The 20967-nt window shown below is 45.7% G+C and overlaps 1 protein-coding gene across 1 annotated transcript; it reads left to right on the forward strand.

Annotated features, from left to right (window-relative positions):
• Nucleotides 1-1083: 1083 nt before the first annotated feature.
• On the forward strand, nucleotides 1084-20695 carry LOC309654196 (uncharacterized protein; the record flags this gene model as incomplete). The annotated part of the gene is made up of 6 exons (XM_082478805.1): nucleotides 1084-1171; nucleotides 4059-4750; nucleotides 6089-7989; nucleotides 13758-13873; nucleotides 16761-17452; nucleotides 18791-20695. Coding segments are annotated over 6 exons (5394 nt in total), but the record flags the coding sequence as incomplete, so codon positions are not given.
• Nucleotides 20696-20967: the final 272 nt, after the last annotated feature.

Genomic DNA, 20967 nt, shown 5'->3' on the forward strand with positions numbered 1-20967 from the left:
AATTATTCTCCTCTTCATTGTGCTTGGCCTTGCACCCAAGCATGCAAGACAGAGAGTCCTAGAGGTCCGAGATTCTAGAGGGGCTGTTTGCAAGGGGGAGGAGATTACGGTAACTGCCACACTGTATATACTTCTGTGCAAAGAAAGAGGGACAGTGTTCAGAATGTCTCTCACATATAAAAAGAGCTGGATGGCAGGATACCTGTGTGGCCCAAGGAACTAGAGCTAGCAAATCATGGGCAAAACAATTGCAACCAAAGGCTGGAAGAAGAAAGGTCTGCAACCAGCTCTGTCTCCTAGCTCTCTGGTATTTGCTGCCAATGGGCAGAGTCTATTTCGTGAAGCATCAAGCACTGAAAAGAAGACTCCTGCTGCTGGAAGTTGACAGGAAGGAACATCCAATGCAAGATCAAGGCTTGTCCTAGAAGCAATGCCCATAATGGAAGAAAAAAAAAAAAAAAAAAGAAAGCGGAAGAGAAATGTTAAGTCGCAAGTCCAACCTGGCCCCCAGCCTAGCCCAGCCCAAGGAAGGTAGGAGTCAAGGAGAAGAAACTAAAAGAGAAGAGCCTTGGACCACAACATTCTCCACAGGGTACACTCAACAAACTTCACCCTGCTCTTTAACCAAGTTACAACTGTAATAGTTCAAACTACATGGCTCTTTCCTTCCTAAGGATACTAGTTAAATAAGATCTATATAGCTCTAAGTATATGATACATAAAATAGAATACTCTGTAGAATATAAGTAACTGTTAGTTAATTATATTAATGAACGTCTGTAAGAAATGTTGCAATGATTTCCCTAATGGAAGAGCCTGGGGGAGGTAAATCTGTCTTCTAGGATTTCCTCCCCAGAGCTCAGAAATTGAGGGGTTGTTTTAGCTCTCCTACGCTCTCTTCACCCAAGCCCGCCCTCCTGTTGGGGATCGGACCTCCCTATTGGCTAGCTCATACCTTTCAACTGCCTGCTTTGTGACATCACTCTCCTACCAAACCTACTACCACTTGGTAGAGGTCTTGGGGTTTCCGTGGAGCCGTTTGGACCAGTAACCAGTGACCTTTGTACTGGACACGTGCGCCGTTCAGCTGCAGCCACTCAGACATCCTCTAGTGTTGTCTCCTCATCCCTTGTACCTGCAGTTGATGTCTCCTCTTCTCTGACCATGTCAGGTAAGAAAAGAAACTTTGGAAAGTTTTGCGTTCGATTTCTTGTGCCCCTAAATTGAGGAGGAGATTCAAAATAGCGTGGAATAATGAGGGAAAGTATTGAACTACAAGTCTGGAGACCTAATTTCAGTTTTGACTTTGACGTTTACTGTCTGTGTGACTTTGGACAAATCACTGACTGCCTCACAAAGCCTGCTGCTTTCCTTATCTGTCACGTTAGGATACCACATTGGGTTGATCACTCTGATCCCCTTCTTTTCCAATATTGAGCCTTAAAGGGTACCCATGTAGAAAATGAAATCAGAGACTTCTCAAAAGAGTGTTTCAACAGAAACATAGAAAAGCCAGGTGACACAGAAAACTAGCGATATATACCAAGATGTTTCATCTCCAATGGTCTCCCTCCACTAGTATTTCGACTAGTTGAAAAGAGAGAATAGGGAGAGAGGATGGAGAGTACTGGGCTATATAGGGAGGCACAGAGTCAAACGTAAGCAAGTTTAGGATTGTTTTCATTAGCACAGGCCAACAGGAACCAAGAGATGGGAAAAAAATATAAGAATGAAGAGGGAAAGCATAGAGGAGCTCTCAAGAAAGAGGCAGTTTGCCATGGAATGTTGATGGGAGCCAAAGATTTTAAATTAAAGCAGAAACAGCACAGAGGGAAATCTGCTCAGAGCAGGGCAAAACAAAGCTGATGGTAGCAAATCCTTACATTAACAGACTAAGAAGGAAAGTAAGGCCAGAACAGGGGATCACCAGGAAAGGCAGCCTATCAGAAAAGTCATACTCCGTTTTCTTTCTTTTATTGCCTCTCTGAATACAGCTGGCACTTGACAGTTTGGAATAGAAACATTTTAGAAGTATGTTTTAGAAATGATGCTTCCTAGAAACCAGAAACCAAAGTGGTTATCTAGGGGGCTGCTTTTCAGTGTTCTATTCTTTCTAATTTTTAAACTAGGTAGACATTTGACCAATTAAACATTTTAAATGATATCTTCTACATTGAATCAGAAGGACTATTTCCTTTGTGTGATATGTAGCTTCTAAGGCAAGGTTGCTTTTCATTTTTACAGTTATTTCCTTCCTAACACAGAGAGCACATTGATCAACAGCCATCGTTCGCTTGTAGATCTTAGCTACCGGAGAAGAAAAAGAAAAAGTCAAGCCCCACATCTCTAATTCCCCATTTAGGGAATTCCCTGGCGGTCCAGCGCTTTAGGACTCGGTGCTTTGACGGCCAGGGCCACGCAGCGCGGCAAAAGAAAAAAAGAAAACACAAACATCCACATTTAGCTAAAACAATATTGTGGAGTCCTTTGGATTTTCTTACATTTGAAAATCTTTTTTAATTGGATTCTAGGGATGATGGTTTTTTGAGGTCTTGGGATGTCATCTTCTTGGATGTGGAAGATGATTCTAAGTTCTAGGATAAATACAAAAACCTTCTTGATACTTTTTAAGCTTCCTTTCTGCTTATTATATGAGTTATATTCATGGAAAGATATATTTCTCCTAGGCTTAATACCTGTTACTTGCTGGGTAAAAATATGAATGAGCACAATAATGAAACTCTTTTACACTTACTATTTTGCTGTCTGCTTTGTACCGGTTTTCATTGAAATACTTGTCTATATATGTTGTGGCTACCTATACATTCACATTTGTTGCATTCTGTTGCTTGTTGTGCATTTTTTACTGATTTATCGTCTCTGTCTGTATGCATTGGCTAGGAATTCATTCACCTCTATCACCTCCATCGTGTTTTTTGGTTAATAGTATTCACTAAAATAGAGTGGGCAAAATTCACTTTCATAATATTGCATGTATGGTACAGAATGTCATTTGTTAGTAAATTCATTAGGCTTTGATACTTGCCCACATACCCCAGTTTTCATTAATATCTATGGATTTCTTTTTCGTTACGTAACATGTTTTTCATGATTTTTCTTTGTCTTTCTAGAACTTATTGTATCTTCCTCCATATAAATCATACGCAATAGATCAGCTTATTCATCTATTAATTATTACTGCTATTATTATTGGTGGTGGTGTTATAACCACTTTATAGATGAGTAATCTGAAGTAATCAGATAACTTTTCTCTTTCCAAAAGCACTTAAGAAATCCACTTTCGGGTAATCATTTTGAGGTAGGATGAGAAACCAGGCTTGAAGAGGGCAAACATGACTCTTTCAGTTCACCAGTTGGACTGAGCTATACGTCAACTCTAGGTAATAGCGTGGGAACTGCACAAGCAAAGGGAGACACTGAAGATGACAATGGTAATGGCCGTACTGTTTTCTAATGGACAAAAAAAATGCTTATATTATAAGTTCTATTTCTCCTGCTTTCTGGCACTATCATGCTCAGAGTGGAGTCCTGGCAAGGAAGTCAGGATACTTAGGTTCTGAAACCTGGTAATGACACTAACATAATGAGAGAACCTGAACAAGTCAACCCGACCTCTCTGAGCCTCAGTTTCCTTACTCGTGAAATGAGACTGAAAAAAGAGAAAGTTCTCTAAGGGCCTCCTAGTTCTAAAATGCTTCCAGTCTAGGAAATAGCATAGAAGTCAATACGAGTGCAGGCTGAAGGGAAAGACAGGGCAGGGAGAAGGTTGCTTCCAGCCTAGAGAACAATGTCTGAACCATACCACTTGGCTCTTCTGCCCATCTGTGCCCAAGATGGGAGCACAGGCAGTTAATACAGAAGAGTGGAAAACTGCTCAGTCCTTACAGCCATCATTAACTGTCTGATTTTGGGTTTCTCAGGAAGGGTCGATAGTAGAGGTGTCCTGAGAGCAAGAACCTTAAGATAATGCTGTTCCTCAAACGTAGTGAGAATTTCTCAACCTCCCTGAGTTTTTCATGACCCTCTTGTTCTTACAGAAAATTTCCAAAATCCATCTCTACTTGGAACTCTAAATTCTCTGCAGCATTCTCTTCCTGTGGTGAGCAATGCAACTTCCCTAACACGAAGTGTCTGCAACTTCTCCAGAGTCTCTGCCCCTGCCGTCAGTTCGGCATCGGCTACCGGTACCTCTTTCCAGACACTCATGGGTAGTGCCTACCTTTACCAACATTCCAGCACGACTATGTTATCTGGAGTTACTGACCACAGCCAGATCTCCACTTCAGCTCCTTCCTATCCAGGTGTTCTTGAGTGGGACATCACAGGAAGCACTGAAAAGAATTCCTCTTCACTCGGAGACTTTACTCTGGCACTCACTGACCGGCACCCAGCTGCTTCCTCCATGTTTATGGCAGCCCAGGATGATAAAACTTCAGACGCCAATAACATGGTCCCTCTATATCCATCACTTTCTGCCAGGCTTGCTCAGGGAGCACCATCTCAGATTCCAAATCAGGGGCATAGCCGCCTGTCACTTCCCTACCAGGAAGGAAGCCAGGTATATTACTATAACCAAGGCACACTGGGGTCTTCACTGTATGGAGAACTTGGCTCCTGCCCGCAATCCTATGGCTCCGTGTCATACACAGGAAGTAGGGCCTCTGCGCAACCAGAAATGGGAATGGGACTGAAGGAGATTCAGCCCACAAATATCCGACCACCAGCTTCCACCTCTGCAATCTGCCACCCTGTGTCTGCTCAACGCATCACAGAAACAAGTTTTCAAGGTGAGTATACAAACGGCAGAGAAAGTTGAAGAATGAGGTCGGCATTCACAAATGGGGTCAAATCGACAGCTGGGAAGGGGTGTAGAGACAGGTAGAATTTAGATCCTGAGCCTTTAGTAACCACTACCTTCGCTCAGTGCCCTCTGTTTTTAGACTCTATATAAGAACACCTAGGGCTTCCCTGGTGGCGCCGTGGTTAAGAATCCGCCTGCCAATGCAATGCGGCGGACACTGGTTCGAGCCCTGGTCTGGGAAGATCCCACATGCCGTGGAGCAACTAAGCCCATGTGCCACAACGACTGAGCCTGCATTCTAGAGCCCGTGAGCCGCAACTACCGAAGCCCACGCGCCTAGAGCGCATGCTCCGCAACAAGAGAAGCCCGCACACCGCAACCAAGAGTAGACCCCGCTAGCCGCAACTAGAGAAAGCCCGTGCACAGCAATGAAGACCCTGTGCAGCCAAAAAAATAAATACGTAGAATAAATAAGTTCAAACAATCAATCAATAAATAAACGTAAATTAAAAAAAACAAAAAAACAAAAAGAACACCTAATGCAGGTGGGAAGGTGGCAGGGACACTGTAAAGGTCATCTATGCTACATGTACAAGAACCCCGAGAGCACACCAATAGGTACCACATTTTTCACTGCTGTAGCCGAGCATTCCCCCTGTACTACCACACTGTAGCACTCCCTTCCCTCGTCTACTGCTACAGTCTCTTTGGAAGGTGTCTCAGAACTCTTGTTATGAGAGTGCCAGTTGAAGTGTCCTCACTTCCGTCATTTATACCAGGATTTAAGACCTTGTGGTCCGAGATCCTGTCCAGAGAGCAAGCAGGCTAAGACTCTGTCTTTGTTTCTGTATTTCATCAGAAAGGGCTCTACCCCCTCTCCTAGTTCATGGTGTGAAGTGTTCTTAGCCTCTCGGGAAAGTGGGGAGAATTGAAAGGACTCTATATGAGAATGCTAGGCTTTGTAAAACATTTCAGTTGTTTAAAAAGAAGACTCATTTTGTATTGGACTTACAACAGTCCTATGAGATACAAAGAGAGCCAAGGATCAGTGACATGAAATGATCACCAGTTAAGCATTACAACAGTCACCGCTTACCTCGTAGCATAGGGCACTGTCCATGATCCTTAAGAAGAGTTAGTAGAAATGCCTTGCCCATCTTGCCCCTGAACCCCTTGAAAGGTACACGACTGCTGTGTTGGTGTTTAGGGGGAGCATCTCATTTACCAGGGACTGACTTCTCCCTTGATCCCTTTGTAGTGATGGAGCCTTCCCTGGTGATGAAAAATTCCCTGGGATTGCAACCTCCAAGCCAGACGTTTTGTGTGACACAAACTCAAGAACTCCCCAAGTCCTGCAGTAGCAGAAACAGTCACATACTTGAGAGTAACCCACCATCTGAACTTGGGGACATTTCAGTGACAGCTCCAGTCCAGAGTGCCAGGCGTCTCCTGGCCCTGCCTCCAGCTCCAAGCCAGGGACAAACAGAGAGTAAGAACGTGGAGGATATCAAAACCAAGCTGTCAAAGCCTCTGGAGGCCTACCAGATCCCAATAGAAAACCAAGATCCTCCACTACTCCCTTTAGGAATCCCTGATATTCCCCAGCCGCTGGCCTGCACCGATCCCCTCAGCCAAGAGGAGCAGCCTGGTTCTGAAAATGCTGATCTGGGAGAGAACAGCCTGAGTCGTCAGGACCTAGGGACACTTGAAAATGGGACTGAACCTAGCAGTGGTCTTGCAGACATTACTACACTGGCGGAGGATATTCACCTTCCCCAGCTCTTTAATTCTTGGAAAGATCTTGATCGATCCCAAGGTCCCAACGTGATCAAAGCTGAAGACACCAGAGCCATTAAGGTGAATCAGGTGCAGGAAAAGCCAAGTGTCGTAAAGGTTCCCTCTGATCAACCCAGGAAGAACAAACAGAAAGCCTCTGAGCCTATCGGTGGTGCTCCCAAGGCCAAAATCCAGCCAAAGGATCCAGAGTGCCTGTTAGGGGGAGAAGCGGTTATATGCACTGCTGCAGTCAGTGACAGGGCTCCTGCGAACACGGCCAAGCACTCTCAAGGCAAACCTCAGAAAGCTGCATCCGGAAAGATCAGCAAAACTGAGAGCCATGGGCAGGAAAAGACCAAAAGGACCAGAGGAAGAAACAAGGCTGAAGAGAACAAGCAGTCAGGGAACAAAGTCAAGGCAGAAGACAAGCCAGCAATCCCCAACACGAAGCGAAAGGAACACCAAACTGAGCTTCGCCAAGAGAGCTTTCAAAAGCCTCGAACCTCCCTTGGCGTGCGCATGCTGGAGTCTGTGAAGGTTCTTCATGCGCTGGGGAAGAAGAATGAGACGAAAACTGGGCTCTCTTCCTGTCGGCTCTTGGGAAATTCAAGCAACCCCAAAGACCCCCAGCCACCCCCAGCGATCCAGCCACGGCGGCATACCCCACGTGAGGGTAAGAGGCCTGAGAAAACGCAAGTCCAAGCCCAGAAACCAGACAGCAGTGCTGAAACAGAGTGTCCATCTCCATCCCAGTGTGAGCGGCCTCCTCCTGGGAAGGTCAAGTTGATACCTCTGCCTTTTTCTGCCTGGGACAAGCCTCAAGCTCGACCCGCTCCTCGGAGGCCACAGTCTCTGGCCTCACATCGGCCTGCTGTGGCTTACCGTGCCCAGCCTGGTTCTACTGACTCAGCTCAACCTGCTGCAGTCAATTCATCCCAGCCAGCTCCTGCCTCTTTGCCAGGTCCCGCCAAACCAGCTCAGCCAACTGTGGCCAACCCAACCCAACCGGCTTGGACCAACCATACCCAGCCTCGTGTCCCTCAGCCTGCTGCTCCTAGGCCTGCACCCTACAAAACTTCATCTGGCGCTTCTCTCCAGCGCGAGCCTGTTCCCCCTGCTGTGACTAAGCGCCAGTCCCCACCCAAGCTCCAAACCCAACTTCTACTCCAAGACTTCAGCAAGCAACGAGTTCCATGGAGGGAACCCAACGTGCCTGAGCCAGTCATGTCAAAGCCCATCGAACAAGAGCAGAGGCCAGAGCGAGAGGCCATGAAGAGGCGGGCTCAACAACAACGGGAGAATGCTGCCAGATACACCTCTTCGGGGAAGCTGCAATTTTTCACCCAGAGGGACAAAGAAATGGAAATTGCTGACTACTACGGATACGTCAGGTGACAGCTGCTAGGATTCTTGCTGCCACCTTGGCTACCAGCGGTTCTTCCATACATAGGTAAGATAGGTATAGAACCGAATAAGTAAATGGAATAGAATTAATAGATGAGTAATAAACCTTTCGAATTTTGAGATGCTGCTAACTGGGGCGTGAGAAAGGAAGGCCTGAAAGTTGGATGGGAGAATGAAGGAAAGGGGTAAAAACTGAGGAAAGAGGAAGGAACTTGGCCCAGGGCTAGGAAGGCCAAAAGAGACGTATGGATTTAGGAAAGGAAGCAGGAGTGAGGATGAAATGGCAGAAGTAAAAAGCAGGGTCAGGGGTCTGGGTTGAAAGAACACAATTGGAGTAGAGTTGAAGGTGACAGGAGATGAGTCTAGGTTTACTAGGAGAAATAGAAACAAAGTCTCTCGGGGAGGTTGGCCTTAAGTCTCACAACCACCAGATAGGTATTTCAGAAAACAAGAGGTTCACGACACATCTCTGAAAGGTTTGAGTTGCCTTATTCAGGTGTGATTATAGTGGGGGAATAGGCAAATCTACCAGAGAAGTAGCTAGGGCTCAGAGTCCTCCTAGGGGCAGCTGACGACAGGGCCAGAGCCAAGGGAACTGCTGCATCAGGAGGCCCACGAACAAATCAGGGGCATAGCCGCCTGTCACTTCCCTACCAGGAAGGAAGCCAGGTATATTACTATAACCAAGGCACACTGGGGTCTTCACTGTATGGAGAACTTGGCTCCTGCCCGCAATCCTATGGCTCCGCGTCATACACAGGAAGTAGGGCCTCTGCGCAACCAGAAATGGGAATGGGACTGAAGGAGATTCAGCCCGCAAATATCCGACCACCAGCTTCCACCTCTGCAATCTGCCACCCTGTGTCTGCTCAACGCATCACAGAAACAAGTTTTCAAGGTGAGTATACAAACGGCAGAGCAAGTTGAAGAATGAGGTCGGCATTCACAAACGGGGTCAAATCGACAGCTGGGAAGGGGTGTAGAGACAGGTAGAATTTAGATCCTGAGCCTTTAATAATCACTACCTTCTCTCAGTGCTCTCTGTTTTTAGACTCTATGTAAGAACAGCTAGGGCTTCCCTGGTGGCGCCTGCCAATGCAGGGGACACGGCTTCGAGCCCCGGTCTGCGAAGATCCCACATGCCGTGCTGCAACTAAGCGCATGTGCCACAACGACTGAGCCTGCATTCCAGAGCCCGTGAGCCGCAACTACCGAAGCCCACGCGCCTACAGCCCATGCTCCGCAACAAGAGAGGCCACCGCGATGAGAAGCCCGCACACCGCAACCAAGAGTAGACCCCGCTAGCCGCAACTAGAGAAAGCCCGTGCACAGCAATGAGGACCCAGTGCAGCCAAAAAAATAAATACGTAGAATAAATAAGTTCAATCAATCAATCAATCAATAAACGTAAATTAAAAACAAACAAACAAACAAAAAAACAGAACACCTGATGCAGGTGGGAAGGTGGGAGGGACACTGTAAAGGTCATCTATGCTACATGTACAAGAACCCCGAGAGCACACCAATAGGTACCACATTTTTCACTGCTGTAGCCGAGCATTCCCCCTGTACTACCACACTGTAGCACTCCCTTCCCTCGTCTACCGCTACAGTCTCTTTGGAAGGTGTTTCAGAACTCTTGTTATGAGAGTGCCAGTTGAACTGTCCTCACTTCCGTCATTTATACCAGGATTTAAGACCTTGTGGTCCGAGATCCTGTCCAGAGAGCAAGCAGGCTAAGACTCTGTCTTTGTTTCTATATTTCATCAGAAAGGGCTCTACCCCCTCTCCTAGTTCATGGTGTGAAGTGTTCTTAGCCTCTCGGGAAAGTGGGGAGAATTCAAAGGACTCTCTATGAGAATGCTAGGCTTTGTAAAACATTTCAGTTTTTTAAAAAGAAGACTCATTTTGTATTGGACTTACAACAGTCCTATGAGATACAAAGAGAGCCAAGGATCAGTGACATGAAATGATCACCAGTAAGAATTACAACAGTCACCGCTTACCTCGTAGCATAGGGCACACTGTCCATGATCCTTAAGAAGAGTTAGTAGAAATGCCTTGCCCATCTTGCCCCTGAACCCCTTGAAAGGTACACGACTGCTGTGTTGGTGTTTAGGGGGAGCATCTCACTTACCCGGGACTGACTTCAACCTTGATTCCTCTGTAGTGATGGAGACTTCCCCGCTGATGAAAAATTCCCTGGGATTGCAACCTCCAAGCCAGACCGCTTTCCTATGGAATGACAGAGAACTTCAGAGAACTTGTCAAGATGAAACACCAGTCAGTCTGCGGGAGAAAGGGAAGAAGAGAACGATGGAAATCGTTTCTGGGAAACTATTTTTACATTATGTTTTGTTTGTTCCTGGTAAATAAACTGAAATCTTCTTAACATTCAAACAAAATCTAAACCACTAAATTCAACAACACAGGAGTATAACTTTTGAAAAAAATTTCTTTGGCTGCGCAGCATGTGGGATCTTAGCTCCCCAACCAGGGATTGAACCCACGCCTGCTGCATTGGAAGCGCAGAGTCTTCACCACTGGACCACCAGGGAAGTCCCAGGAATAGAACTTTTAAAGGAGAAGGTATAAACCCCTGGGTTATATGAACTGGAGATTTTTAGTAAGAAGTCAATAGATCTTTTGTTAGGCACATTTTATGTTAGGCTGTCTCCCTGCACAGGACGCAGGCGCCTTGAAAATGGAAATCACATCCCTCTATAGTACGTCCCTCTTCTTTCTGCTTTGCAGTTTGCTGCTCCACTTGTTCAACCCCACCTAGTAATAACCTATACTTCCCTTGTTCCTGTTTTCCCATCTGGAAAACAGACAAAAGGCAACCAAACAACGCAAAGGTCTCAACAAATAAGGGATACCCAAAACCAGAGATGGCCAGAACTTCTGTATCCCTCATGAAACCTAGCCCGGTGTTCAATACTTAGGTATCATTAATACATGCGTGTTGACTGAAACAGTTGAAACGCAATTCTTCCACTTCCCAGTTTAGTTTTAGTCCTCATACAAAACCTGATCATCAAATTCCTTAATGCTAGGAATCACAGTGAAAAATAATTTCTCAACTGACTTCTGTCAGATGAGTGAGAACTAAGGTTAATTCAGTGTATCTGAAGCATAGAAAGTGAGGGCAAACGTGGCACAAGATGGGGCTAGAGAAGCAGAGAGGATTCTAGAGCACGCAGAGTCTTAAAGGCCACCAGTGTGTTTTCTATTCTCAAAACAATGTTTGTGAGCGATGTTTATGAGCAATGTTCCAACTTGCTTTGAAGCTTTCTTGTGTGAAGAATGGATTGGAGGGAAACAAGATATATGGACACTAGTTAGGACCTAATCGCAACAGACAGGCAAGTTCAGTATTAGGATGTTGAGGGAGAGCTGACAGATTCCAAAGAAATTCAGGAGATAAACTGAAGCGGGCTTCATGGGGTATGAGATGGAGGAAAGGAAGGTCTTAGGGAATTAAAGGGTTTACTGCACACATGAGCAGAGTCTCAAAATTAATCATTTGAACGTACAGAGGGGGATCGATCTCCCAAATGACACCGGTTAGGAAGCAACGGTACGCCCTGTAGAATTCCTAGAGACAGCACAAATCAACTGTTTCGATGGAAAATTCGGCGGGACCCTTGATTTCCATGGGAATATAGAGAAAAGAGACACTGATCTGGCTTGCAGGTATTTAGGAAGTTGTTAGCCTGACATCACATACTAGTCTCATGTAAGTAGGCCGTCTGAAGTATGAAGCTTAGGGGAAAAACCTTGAAGAAAACTTAAAAGCTTAAGCCACACCTCTATACTACACCACCTTTCACAGTTTCTTCTCAGATAAGCAGCATCCCCATCAGTGAAGAAACTCACATCCCATAATAGGAACAACAGGCCTAAAAATTAAATGTGTGTCTTTGGAGGTCCCATCTATGCGATATCTTCCTGGTACCAGAAAAGTCCCCAGGAAGATCGATCTTTGCACCCCTGAAAGCTTACCACCAAGGAAAATGACTAGGTCCATAGATTTCCTCCCTCAAACCAGCCTACCTCACACATAAATCACTAGCAACTCAGCCCTTAACTCACATTATCACAGTCACAAGAGTGGTTAGGGAGAAAAGCACTAACCAGGGGAACTAACACAGAGGCAATCCAGGCCAAGCTGGGCTGGTGGCAGATATCTGCTCCTTACGCTCGGGTGCATAATGCGACTCACCACAATGCCTTTTTCACAGACCCTTTTTAAAGTTTCTCCACAAAATCCAACAGCTCAAGTTAGCTCATGACGCTTCAAGGTAAACAATCGTCAAGAGAAAAACATGCAATATGTCTTACAATGTTGGATTCCTTACAAATAGGACAAGGAAATAACCATGTAGACAAAACCAGAGCATTTGAAAACATCTGCGTTCTACAAACATACCAGTGAATGCTATAAATAAGGTAATATGACATAAAACAAAATGAAAACTAGATGTGAGACTGTTCTCTTCAGTGTACAGACTTCATGGCAGTTGCTGCACGATCTAGCTACTTATATCTACAACTCTCTGTTCTGTTAATACAAAATGAGGCCCAAGTGTGTCAACTTGTTTCCCACAGAAACCAAAAAACCTACATGCATCTCTTTTCTCCGGTGCCCTTTCACCTTACCTGCTCCCAGTTCTCCACCAATGTCCTCCTCTTTCTCTAATTATTCTCCTCTTCATTGTGCTTGGCCTTGCACCCAAGCATGCAAGACAGAGAGTCCTAGAGGTCCGAGATTCTAGAGGGGCTGTTTGCAAGGGGGAGGAGATTACGGTAACTGCCACACTGTATATACTTCTGTGCAAAGAAAGAGGGACAGTGTTCAGAATGTCTCTCACATATAAAAAGAGCTGGATGGCAGGATACCTGTGTGGCCCAAGGAACTAGAGCTAGCAAATCATGGGCAAAACAATTGCAACCAAAGGCTGGAAGAGGAAAGGTCTGCAACCAGCTCTGTCTCCTGGCTCTCTGGTATTTGCTGCCAATGGGCAGAGTCTATTTCGTGAAGCATCAAGCACTGAAAAGAAGACTCCTGCTGCTGGAAGTTGACAGAAAGGAACATCCAATGCAAGATCAAGGCTTGTCCTAGAAGCAATGCCCATAATGGAAGAAAAAAAAAAAAAAAAAAGAAAGCGGAAGAGAAATGTTAAGTCGCAAGTCCAACCTGGCCCCCAGCCTAGCCCAGCCCAAGGAAGGTAGGAGTCAAGGAGAAGAAACTAAAAGAGAAGAGCCTTGGACCACAACATTCTCCACAGGGTACACTCAACAAACTTCACCCTGCTCTTTAACCAAGTTACAACTGTAATAGTTCAAACTACATGGCTCTTTCCTTCCTAAGGATACTAGTTAAATAAGATCTATATAGCTCTAAGTATATGATACATAAAATAGAATACTCTGTAGAATATAAGTAACTGTTAGTTAATTATATTAATGAACGTCTGTAAGAAATGTTGCAATGATTTCCCTAATGGAAGAGCCTGGGGGAGGTAAATCTGTCTTCTAGGATTTCCTCCCCAGAGCTCAGAAATTGAGGGGTTGTTTTAGCTCTCCTACGCTCTCTTCACCCAAGCCCGCCCTCCTGTTGGGGATCGGACCTCCCTATTGGCTAGCTCATACCTTTCAACTGCCTGCTTTGTGACATCACTCTCCTACCAAACCTACTACCACTTGGTAGAGGTCTTGGGGTTTCCGTGGAGCCGTTTGGACCAGTAACCAGTGACCTTTGTACTGGACACGTGCGCCGTTCAGCTGCAGCCACTCAGACATCCTCTAGTGTTGTCTCCTCATCCCTTGTACCTGCAGTTGATGTCTCCTCTTCTCTGACCATGTCAGGTAAGAAAAGAAACTTTGGAAAGTTTTGCGTTCGATTTCTTGTGCCCCTAAATTGAGGAGGAGATTCAAAATAGCGTGGAATAATGAGGGAAAGTATTGAACTACAAGTCTGGAGACCTAATTTCAGTTTTGACTTTGACGTTTACTGTCTGTGTGACTTTGGACAAATCACTGACTGCCTCACAAAGCCTGCTGCTTTCCTTATCTGTTACGTTAGGATACCACATTGGGTTGATCACTCTGATCCCCTTCTTTTCCAATATTGAGCCTTAAAGGATACCCATGTAGAAAATGAAATCAGAGACTTCTCAAAAGAGTGTTTCAACAGAAACATAGAAAAGCCAGGTGACACAGAAAACTAGCGATATATACCAAGATGTTTCATCTCCAATGGTCTCCCTCCACTAGTATTTCGACTAGTTGAAAAGAGAGAATAGGGAGAGAGGATGGAGAGTACTGGGCTATATAGGGAGGCACAGAGTCAAACGTAAGCAAGTTTAGGATTGTTTTCATTAGCACAGGCCAACAGGAACCAAGAGATGGGAAAAAAATATAAGAATGAAGAGGGAAAGCATAGAGGAGCTCTCAAGAAAGAGGCAGTTTGCCATGGAATGTTGACGGGAGCCAAAGATTTTAAATTAAAGCAGAAACAGCACAGAGGGAAATCTGCTCAGAGCAGGGCAAAACAAAGCTGATGGTAGCAAATCCTTACATTAACAGACTAAGAAGGAAAGTAAGGCCAGAACAGGGGATCACCAGGAAAGGCAGCCTATCAGAAAAGTCATACTCCGTTTTCTTTCTTTTATTGCCTCTCTGAATACAGCTGGCACTTGACAGTTTGGAATAGAAACATTTTAGAAGTACGTTTTAGAAATGATGCTTCCTAGAAACCAGAAACCAAAGTGGTTATCTAGGGGGCTGCTTTTCAGTGTTCTATTCTTTCTAATTTTTAAACTAGGTAGACATTTGACCAATTAAACATTTTAAATGATATCTTCTACATTGAATCAGAAGGACTATTTCCTTTGTGTGATATGTAGCTTCTAAGGCAAGGTTGCTTTTCAATTTTTACAGTTATTTCCTTCCTAACACAGAGAGCACATTGATCAACAGCCATCGTTCGCTTGTAGATCTTAGCTACCGGAGAAGAAAAAGAAAAAGTCAAGCCCCACATCTCTAATTCCCCATTTAGGGAATTCCCTGGCGGTCCAGCGCTTAGGACTCGGTGCTTTCACGGCCAGGGCCACGCGGCGCGGCAAAAGAAAAAAAGAAAACACAAACATCCACATTTATCTAAAACAATGTTGTGGAGTCCTTTGGATTTTCTTACATTTGAAAATCTTTTTTAATTGGATTCTAGGGATGATGGTTTTTTGAGGTCTTGGGATGTCATCTTCTTGGATGTGGAAGATGATTCTAAGTTCTAGGATAAATACAAAAACCTTCTTGATACTTTTTAAGCTTCCTTTCTGCTTATTATATGAGTTATATTCATGGACAGATATATTTCTCCTAGGCTTAATACCTGTTACTTGCTGGGTAAAAATATGAATGAGCACAATAATGAAACTCTTTTACACTTACTATTTTGCTGTCTGCTTTGTACCGGTTTTCATTGAAATACTTGTCTATATATGTTGTGGCTACCTATACATTCACATTTGTTGCATTCTGTTGCTTGTTGTGCATTTTTTACTGATTTATCGTCTCTGTCTGTATGCATTGGCTAGGAATTCATTCACCTCTATCACCTCCATCGTGTTTTTTGGTTAATAGTATTCACTAAAATAGAGTGGGCAAAATTCACTTTCATAATATTGCATGTATGGTACAGAATGTCATTTGTTAGTAAATTCATTAGGCTTTGATACTTGCCCACATACCCCAGTTTTCATTAATATCTATGGATTTCTTTTTCGTTACGTAACATGTTTTTCATGATTTTTCTTTGTCTTTCTAGAACTTATTGTATCTTCCTCCATATAAATCATACGCAATAGATCAGCTTATTCATCTATTAATTATTACTGCTATTATTATTGGTGGTGGTGTTATAACCACTTTATAGATGAGTAATCTGAAGTAATCAGATAACTTTTCTCTTTCCAAAAGCACTTAAGAAATCCACTTTCGGGTAATCATTTTGAGGTAGGATGAGAAACCAGGCTTGAAGAGGGCAAACATGACTCTTTCAGTTCACCAGTTGGACTGAGCTATACGTCAACTCTAGGTAATAGCGTGGGAACTGCACAAGCAAAGGGAGACACTGAAGATGACAATGGTAATGGCCGTACTGTTTTCTAATGGACAAAAAAAATGCTTATATTATAAGTTCTATTTCTCCTGCTTTCTGGCACTATCATGCTCAGAGTGGAGTCCTGGCAAGGAAGTCAGGATACTTAGGTTCTGAAACCTGGTAATGACACTAACATAATGAGAGAACCTGAACAAGTCAACCCGACCTCTCTGAGCCTCAGTTTCCTTACTCGTGAAATGAGACTGAAAAAAGAGAAAGTTCTCTAAGGGCCTCCTAGTTCTAAAATGCTTCCAGTCTAGGAAATAGCATAGAAGTCAATACGAGTGCAGGCTGAAGGGAAAGACAGGGCAGGGAGAAGGTTGCTTCCAGCCTAGAGAACAATGTCTGAACCATACCACTTGGCTCTTCTGCCCATCTGTGCCCAAGATGGGAGCACAGGCAGTTAATACAGAAGAGTGGAAAACTGCTCAGTCCTTACAGCCATCATTAACTGTCTGATTTTGGGTTTCTCAGGAAGGGTCGATAGTAGAGGTGTCCTGAGAGCAAGAACCTTAAGATAATGCTGTTCCTCAAACGTAGTGAGAATTTCTCAACCTCCCTGAGTTTTTCATGACCCTCTTGTTCTTACAGAAAATTTCCAAAATCCATCTCTACTTGGAACTCTAAATTCTCTGCAGCATTCTCTTCCTGTGGTGAGCAATGCAACTTCCCTAACACGAAGTGTCTGCAACTTCTCCAGAGTCTCTGCCCCTGCCGTCAGTTCGGCATCGGCTACCGGTACCTCTTTCCAGACACTCATGGGTAGTGCCTACCTTTACCAACATTCCAGCACGACTATGTTATCTGGAGTTACTGACCACAGCCAGATCTCCACTTCAGCTCCTTCCTATCCAGGTGTTCTTGAGTGGGACATCACAGGAAGCACTGAAAAGAATTCCTCTTCACTCGGAGACTTTACTCTGGCACTCACTGACCGGCACCCAGCTGCTTCCTCCATGTTTATGGCAGCCCAGGATGATAAAACTTCAGACGCCAATAACATGGTCCCTCTATATCCATCACTTTCTGCCAGGCTTGCTCAGGGAGCACCATCTCAGATTCCAAATCAGGGGCATAGCCGCCTGTCACTTCCCTACCAGGAAGGAAGCCAGGTATATTACTATAACCAAGGCACACTGGGGTCTTCACTGTATGGAGAACTTGGCTCCTGCCCGCAATCCTATGGCTCCGTGTCATACACAGGAAGTAGGGCCTCTGCGCAACCAGAAATGGGAATGGGACTGAAGGAGATTCAGCCCACAAATATCCGACCACCAGCTTCCACCTCTGCAATCTGCCACCCTGTGTCTGCTCAACGCATCACAGAAACAAGTTTTCAAGGTGAGTATACAAACGGCAGAGAAAGTTGAAGAATGAGGTCGGCATTCACAAATGGGGTCAAATCGACAGCTGGGAAGGGGTGTAGAGACAGGTAGAATTTAGATCCTGAGCCTTTAGTAACCACTACCTTCGCTCAGTGCCCTCTGTTTTTAGACTCTATATAAGAACACCTAGGGCTTCCCTGGTGGCGCCGTGGTTAAGAATCCGCCTGCCAATGCAATGCGGCGGACACTGGTTCGAGCCCTGGTCTGGGAAGATCCCACATGCCGTGGAGCAACTAAGCCCATGTGCCACAACGACTGAGCCTGCATTCTAGAGCCCGTGAGCCGCAACTACCGAAGCCCACGCGCCTAGAGCGCATGCTCCGCAACAAGAGAAGCCCGCACACCGCAACCAAGAGTAGACCCCGCTAGCCGCAACTAGAGAAAGCCCGTGCACAGCAATGAAGACCCTGTGCAGCCAAAAAAATAAATACGTAGAATAAATAAGTTCAAACAATCAATCAATAAATAAACGTAAATTAAAAAAAACAAAAAAACAAAAAGAACACCTAATGCAGGTGGGAAGGTGGCAGGGACACTGTAAAGGTCATCTATGCTACATGTACAAGAACCCCGAGAGCACACCAATAGGTACCACATTTTTCACTGCTGTAGCCGAGCATTCCCCCTGTACTACCACACTGTAGCACTCCCTTCCCTCGTCTACTGCTACAGTCTCTTTGGAAGGTGTCTCAGAACTCTTGTTATGAGAGTGCCAGTTGAAGTGTCCTCACTTCCGTCATTTATACCAGGATTTAAGACCTTGTGGTCCGAGATCCTGTCCAGAGAGCAAGCAGGCTAAGACTCTGTCTTTGTTTCTGTATTTCATCAGAAAGGGCTCTACCCCCTCTCCTAGTTCATGGTGTGAAGTGTTCTTAGCCTCTCGGGAAAGTGGGGAGAATTGAAAGGACTCTATATGAGAATGCTAGGCTTTGTAAAACATTTCAGTTGTTTAAAAAGAAGACTCATTTTGTATTGGACTTACAACAGTCCTATGAGATACAAAGAGAGCCAAGGATCAGTGACATGAAATGATCACCAGTTAAGCATTACAACAGTCACCGCTTACCTCGTAGCATAGGGCACTGTCCATGATCCTTAAGAAGAGTTAGTAGAAATGCCTTGCCCATCTTGCCCCTGAACCCCTTGAAAGGTACACGACTGCTGTGTTGGTGTTTAGGGGGAGCATCTCATTTACCAGGGACTGACTTCTCCCTTGATCCCTTTGTAGTGATGGAGCCTTCCCTGGTGATGAAAAATTCCCTGGGATTGCAACCTCCAAGCCAGACGTTTTGTGTGACACAAACTCAAGAACTCCCCAAGTCCTGCAGTAGCAGAAACAGTCACATACTTGAGAGTAACCCACCATCTGAACTTGGGGACATTTCAGTGACAGCTCCAGTCCAGAGTGCCAGGCGTCTCCTGGCCCTGCCTCCAGCTCCAAGCCAGGGACAAACAGAGAGTAAGAACGTGGAGGATATCAAAACCAAGCTGTCAAAGCCTCTGGAGGCCTACCAGATCCCAATAGAAAACCAAGATCCTCCACTACTCCCTTTAGGAATCCCTGATATTCCCCAGCCGCTGGCCTGCACCGATCCCCTCAGCCAAGAGGAGCAGCCTGGTTCTGAAAATGCTGATCTGGGAGAGAACAGCCTGAGTCGTCAGGACCTAGGGACACTTGAAAATGGGACTGAACCTAGCAGTGGTCTTGCAGACATTACTACACTGGCGGAGGATATTCACCTTCCCCAGCTCTTTAATTCTTGGAAAGATCTTGATCGATCCCAAGGTCCCAACGTGATCAAAGCTGAAGACACCAGAGCCATTAAGGTGAATCAGGTGCAGGAAAAGCCAAGTGTCGTAAAGGTTCCCTCTGATCAACCCAGGAAGAACAAACAGAAAGCCTCTGAGCCTATCGGTGGTGCTCCCAAGGCCAAAATCCAGCCAAAGGATCCAGAGTGCCTGTTAGGGGGAGAAGCGGTTATATGCACTGCTGCAGTCAGTGACAGGGCTCCTGCGAACACGGCCAAGCACTCTCAAGGCAAACCTCAGAAAGCTGCATCCGGAAAGATCAGCAAAACTGAGAGCCATGGGCAGGAAAAGACCAAAAGGACCAGAGGAAGAAACAAGGCTGAAGAGAACAAGCAGTCAGGGAACAAAGTCAAGGCAGAAGACAAGCCAGCAATCCCCAACACGAAGCGAAAGGAACACCAAACTGAGCTTCGCCAAGAGAGCTTTCAAAAGCCTCGAACCTCCCTTGGCGTGCGCATGCTGGAGTCTGTGAAGGTTCTTCATGCGCTGGGGAAGAAGAATGAGACGAAAACTGGGCTCTCTTCCTGTCGGCTCTTGGGAAATTCAAGCAACCCCAAAGACCCCCAGCCACCCCCAGCGATCCAGCCACGGCGGCATACCCCACGTGAGGGTAAGAGGCCTGAGAAAACGCAAGTCCAAGCCCAGAAACCAGACAGCAGTGCTGAAACAGAGTGTCCATCTCCATCCCAGTGTGAGCGGCCTCCTCCTGGGAAGGTCAAGTTGATACCTCTGCCTTTTTCTGCCTGGGACAAGCCTCAAGCTCGACCCGCTCCTCGGAGGCCACAGTCTCTGGCCTCACATCGGCCTGCTGTGGCTTACCGTGCCCAGCCTGGTTCTACTGACTCAGCTCAACCTGCTGCAGTCAATTCATCCCAGCCAGCTCCTGCCTCTTTGCCAGGTCCCGCCAAACCAGCTCAGCCAACTGTGGCCAACCCAACCCAACCGGCTTGGACCAACCATACCCAGCCTCGTGTCCCTCAGCCTGCTGCTCCTAGGCCTGCACCCTACAAAACTTCATCTGGCGCTTCTCTCCAGCGCGAGCCTGTTCCCCCTGCTGTGACTAAGCGCCAGTCCCCACCCAAGCTCCAAACCCAACTTCTACTCCAAGACTTCAGCAAGCAACGAGTTCCATGGAGGGAACCCAACGTGCCTGAGCCAGTCATGTCAAAGCCCATCGAACAAGAGCAGAGGCCAGAGCGAGAGGCCATGAAGAGGCGGGCTCAACAACAACGGGAGAATGCTGCCAGATACACCTCTTCGGGGAAGCTGCAATTTTTCACCCAGAGGGACAAAGAAATGGAAATTGCTGACTACTACGGATACGTCAGGTGACAGCTGCTAGGATTCTTGCTGCCACCTTGGCTACCAGCGGTTCTTCCATACATAGGTAAGATAGGTATAGAACCGAATAAGTAAATGGAATAGAATTAATAGATGAGTAATAAACCTTTCGAATTTTGAGATGCTGCTAACTGGGGCGTGAGAAAGGAAGGCCTGAAAGTTGGATGGGAGAATGAAGGAAAGGGGTAAAAACTGAGGAAAGAGGAAGGAACTTGGCCCAGGGCTAGGAAGGCCAAAAGAGACGTATGGATTTAGGAAAGGAA

Source organism: Balaenoptera physalus, assembly GCF_965194825.1.
Source record: "Balaenoptera physalus genome assembly, contig: HAP1_SCAFFOLD_2226, whole genome shotgun sequence".
Lineage (NCBI taxonomy): Eukaryota > Metazoa > Chordata > Mammalia > Artiodactyla > Balaenopteridae > Balaenoptera > Balaenoptera physalus.